The sequence below is a fragment of the Sphaeroforma arctica genome (assembly GCF_001186125.1).
Source record: "Sphaeroforma arctica JP610 unplaced genomic scaffold supercont1.1629, whole genome shotgun sequence".
Lineage (NCBI taxonomy): Eukaryota > Ichthyosporea > Ichthyophonida > Sphaeroforma > Sphaeroforma arctica.
Genome location: NW_014038929.1, coordinates 5567 through 11167, shown reverse-complemented (window position 1 = coordinate 11167; position 5601 = coordinate 5567). Strand labels below are relative to the sequence as shown.

Here is a 5601-nt window from a genome sequence, read left to right as displayed (position 1 = left end):
TGAGAGTGATCGTCTAGGGGCATAGTAGATTGTAATAAAATTATGGTTCTAAGTAGATGACGTCTCCCACCCTTTGTTAAGGCTTTCTCTCTTGTTCTATATCTGAGAGTGATCGTCTGTCTCATATCTCATTCGCTAGGTCTAACGGGGCAACTCAATTTGACGAAACCACGACAGATCAACAGAAGTTCAACTTTCAAGCTGCTCTGATGCAAATGGCCATGTGTCTAGAAGACACGTTCTATAAGGTTTGTGATCGTTCTTACAAATGGAAATGAGATGTGTATATGTCCTCGATAGGACGTTCGCATGCCTTTGTATGTATTCGATTTGTTGGGATGTGAAGACTTGCTGCGCTTACATTGCATGTCAGGATGTAGCTTAGCAACAAGATCATTTACATTGCATGCTCCGTCGTATCTCATTGCAGCTTGCGCGCAATGGCAACAAACCCGCTGTGCTGCTGTGTGACCGTGGGCTGATGGACGGATCCGCATACATCTCAGAGATGTTGTGGAAGAACGTGTTGCAGAAGTTCGGGTATGTTGGTTGGTTATCATAGATGGTTTATGCCCAGACCAATGAATGCTATATGGAAATATGTGGTTTGTGTCTTTACATCCAGACCAATGTATGTTATATGCACATATCTACCTATCCCACAAATGCGGGTTCGTTGGTGGGTGTATGCCAATGCCTTAGGCTACAGTCTATTGGAGCGAGCTTTTAAATCAACTACCGCGTGCGTGGCTGTGGGGGAATCTGAGTGTCTAAGTGTGTGTGATGTGCTGGTCCAGTATAGCCCTGCCGCCGATTCTGTGGTGTTCTGTGTAGTGTACGTAACACAGCATAGCGCACTATCTGTGAAGGTGCTCTGCGGCCATTCACGCAGTGTCTCTCATTTGTACTGTGGGCTGTAGGTACAACAATGTGATGCTGAGGGACGAGAGATACGATCTGATCTTCTACTTGGTCACTGCTGCGGATGGCGCTGAGGCCCACTACACACTCGAGAACAACATGACACGCACAGAGGGTCTGGTTGCCGCGAAAGAGCTGGACACAAAGCTGCAACACGCGTGGATAGGACACCCTCACCTGCACATCTTTGACAACAGGTGTGTGTGTGTGTGTGTGTGTGTCGGACATGCTCATCTTGATTGTTACGGCTGGACGTTTGGGTTTAACGTTGAAACGGATGTACAGATGTGCTGTAAGCGATGCCGAAACCAACGCAACTGTATGAATGGAATAGGCGTCCGTGACGACGAAAGTCGCCCTTGACTGTTTTCAAGTTGTACTCAAAGATAGCTTCATATGCACATGTTATCTATCCCAATTGCTGTAAGTGTTGTACACTAACATAGCTTCATATACACATATCATCTATTCCAATCGCTGTGACTCTCTCGCATTCATATGATTTTCTCATCACTGGCTATGCGTCTATTGGCGTTTTACTAATTGATCGTCGATCTAACACGCACTATACGACCGTCTCCAACCACCACACAACTCAACCCAACACAACAGCACAGACTTTGAGGGCAAAATGAGACGCATAATCAATGCCGCGTCACTGGCGCTAGGGTTACCCACGACCAAGCGAAGTGCCAGGAAGTTCAAACTCAAGGGGCCCCCCGACTGGAACAGCCTCAATGTCAAGCATGAAACCTTCGATGTAAGTGGCAGATGCATGGCACGTGTGGTTGTGTGTTGCGCATGAGACCTTCGATGTAAGTGGCAGATGTATTGGCACGTGCGCTTATACTTGTCAGCATGTGCTCGTTTGTTTGTGTACGTAGGTGTCTCCTCTCGTCCCGTTAAAAGTGCCTGTTGTCCGCAAGCCGTTAGCTTCACTGTGCCAACTACAAGAGTCCTATGCCTATCAAAGCGTTCTTCATAGGATTGATATTGATCTGTCGCATATCCGACAATTTTCGTTTATTATCGCTCTGTCCATCACTTGAGTCCTACCGAATCTCACTCCTGTTCACTCATTCCCCACCCCATACACACACACACACTGCGTTGCTAGGTAACCAAAGTGTATCTCAGAGGGTCTCTAATGCGCCCGGACAGCCGAGCTGAGTCGATGGTCGATGTCCGTTCCGAGAGTGCGGGAAAACTGGAAGCGTCTGAGCGAGTGCTGTACTCGTTTGTACGCCGGCGCACAACGGGGCACAAGTCATCGTACAACAAAACAACCATGATCGAACTCAATGAAGTCATTGTAAGTGGAGCGCTGCAATGCAATACGTGGTTGTAAGTGGAGCGCTGCAATGCAATACGTGGTTGTAAGTGGAGCGCTGCAATGCAATAAGTGGTTGTAAGTGGAGCGCTGCAATGCAATACGTGGTTGTAAGTGGAGCGCCGCAATGCAATACGTGGTTGTAAGTGTCGGTAATACGTGGTTGTAGTTGTGCTGTGGGATGAATGAGCATACGTACAGTTGTGGTGTGATAGATGACTTGCTTGGTCAGTCAATACTCGTGTTGTTGATGCAACAGCACATACAGCTCCGTGCAACAGCGACTTCACGTTGGTGTTACAAAGTAGCCATCCCTTGACACGCTCTCCATACCGTGGCATGTAAAACCCTAAAACCCTAAAACCCGTCGCATGCACAGGATGGCAAGATAAAGACCCGCACGTTCGAAAGGAAATTGATTATGACATCGCGTCAGTACAACGATGCCATTGTGATGGCCGATCCCGATCGCAATCAGGTACGTTTCCAAACCTCTCCTCTGAAAGTGCTGGTAGAATCGGAATTTGGATTCGATCTGGATTCGGATTTAGACTGCACGACTGCTTCGCCGCTCCTAGATTTTCCCCATCGACCGTCTTGCCCACAAAGCTAGGCGGAATTGTTCGGTTTGTGGAGGGGTGTTGTTGTGGCATGGATGTGTCACCCTCTGGTTATGACATGTGTCACATGGGCCGGTCGCTGTCGCCCGCGCCTTCCATTGTCCCGCCCATGTGTGACTATAGTGGTACATACATGGTCGATTCCTCGGGATGGATATATCGCCACATATTGTAATGTATACTGTTCTCTCCACATGTGTAGCGTGCATCATTTTAGTATATACATCAGGCACTTCGTCGTGTGCTATTGGATGTGATATTGAATATCGCGATTTTCTCCACACTCCACCTACAGCTGCTGCAAAAACGAACGTCCTTTCTGCACGAGGGATCGTACCTGACTGTTGTGGAGTACATGAACGTAAAACCTGGTCTATGCATCCTACGTGTACAGGTAAGGTTCCCTGGCTGGATACTATATTTGTTTTATGTCAATTCTTTTCACATGGTATATATATATATAATTATATACGCATTCTATGTGTGCAAGCAAGGTTTCCTGGCTGGATGCTATATTTGTTTTATAATAATGCTTTTCACATGATTTATTCATATATATATATAGATGCATCCTATATGTGCAGGTAAGGTTCCCTGTCTGGATGTTCTTTTGTTTATATTGACTCTTCTTTTTATTGGAGTGGCTGGTGAGGTCCAATAGGCGCTATATATCGAGAGAGCCAATTTCACTTCACGACCCCGTAGGGGTTAGACATATTGTAGCTACTGATTAATTCTTATTGTAACTACTGATTAATTGTTAATCTGGTTTTAGTAGTAGTGGGTCTTGCTGATTGAGTGTTAGGCTAGTTTTAGTAGTAATTGGCTTAAAGCCCCCGATGTTTCACCATTGTACTGCACCACACCACTTGCATTGGTTTAGTAGAGATATTTTGATTGGTGCAGAGAAGTGGCCCCTGTGCATAATCCCCGCACGCACGAGCACACGAGTACGCAGTGACATGCCACTTGTGGTGTACGTTAGCATACTATTTGTTATGAATGTTAGTATGTTATTTGTTATGTACGTTAGCATGTTATTTCTTATGTACGTAGAACTCGACTAGTGTCTGCAGGTATCGTCTGGTGTTATTACACAGAAGGGGTGAGTGCACCATACTCATCACTGCAGCACTGTCTCCTTTGCTAATGCTACTCGTTTCCCTCGAGCTTTCGCCCATCCTATGGGTTCGGACACACCGGTTGTAGGGGAATGAGTATGGGACACTACAAAAGTCAAGTAATAATGGATCACATATTATTGCTTTATCAACTTCCATTCACATACATTCACATACATTTATACACAGGAGAGCAAAGATGATGAGGATGCGTTCAACATGCCCTCTTTCTTGGACGTTGAGCAAGAAGTGGGCAATGTGAAGGAATACAGCGCATACTACCTGTCCGTTCTGGGCCGCAGCTGAAGTGTTTGGAGTTTAGGTTTAGGGTTTATGGTTGAAGAAGCAGTGCAGTGCAGCACAACCCCTCTCGAGGCTTAATGTGTGACACGTAAAAAGCCTAAACCCCTAAACCCCTAAACCCCTAAAACGTACACATATATAGGCCACATACAAATATAGTTAGAATGAATTAGAACCAGCCGCCAAGTGGCGTTTAAATGCTAGTCAGTCTCTTGGTAGGGTTAGGACTTGGGCAAGGAGGGCGGTTGATTACCTACCGACGCGGTGGCACAGTTCCTCATGGTATAATACGCCGGCTCTTCGTCGCTTGGGAATATATTGGTAGCCCTTTCTAGACCTTGCATACATTCTCTAGTTAGAAAATAGAACCAAAATAAAAACAGAGGTGCACTCCAGTGTAAATCAGTGGACTGCACCTAGCCGTAAAAAAGGACTTTGGGTCAAAAGATATTTGAAATCAAAGCGTGCGTAATCGTATTCAGTAAGCCCGTGGAAGGATTGAATGATAAATAAATGGAACTGGGGTACAATACGAATACACTTACAAGCGCAAACCTGTAAATGATAAATAAATGTAACTGCTACGAATAAGCAAGCACATGATACAATACGAATACACTCACAAGTGCAAACCAGTAAATGATAAATAAATGGAACTGCTACGAATAAACAAGCGCATGGTACAATACGAATACACTTACAAGTGCAAACCAGTAAATGATCAATAAATGGAACTGCTACGAATAAACAAGCGCATGGTACAATACCAATACACTTACAAGTGCAACCCAGTAAATGATCAATAAATGGAACTGCTACGAATAAGCAAGCGCGTGGTACAGCGTGTCCGATGCGAATGCACTTCAAATGTGAAACCGTAAATCAAAGTGTAATCCGATATATGGGACAGCCTGAGGTCGACAGTTTATGAGCACAAAATTTTACACTGGAGCGGACACTTGGAATGTATAGGTGTGGTTGACTTGGAATGTATAGGTCTGGTTCATTTGAAATGTATAGGTCTGGTTCATTTGAAATGTATAGGTCTGGTTCATTTGAAATGTGTAGGTCTGGTTCATTTGAATTGCATAGGTCTGGTTCATTTGAAATGTATAGGTCTGGTTCATTTGAAATGTGCAGGTCTGGTTCATTTGGAATGTATAGGTCTGGTTCATTTGAATTGCATAGGTCTGGTTCATTTGAAATGTATAGGTCTGGTTCATTTGAAATGTATAGGTCTGGTTCATTTGAAATGTATAGGTCTGATTCATTTGAAATGTATAGGTCTGGTTCATTTGAAATGTAT

The 5601-nt window shown here is 44.7% G+C and overlaps 1 protein-coding gene across 1 annotated transcript; it reads left to right on the top strand.

Annotated features, from left to right (window-relative positions):
• Nucleotides 1-430: 430 nt before the first annotated feature.
• SARC_11322 (hypothetical protein) lies at nt 431-4728 on the top strand (the record flags this gene model as incomplete). Its single annotated transcript, XM_014294595.1, has 7 exons — nt 431-540; nt 921-1118; nt 1534-1681; nt 2039-2233; nt 2631-2729; nt 3167-3265; nt 4182-4728. Coding segments are annotated over 7 exons (966 nt in total), but the record flags the coding sequence as incomplete, so codon positions are not given.
• Between the last annotated feature and the right edge of the window lie 873 nt (nt 4729-5601).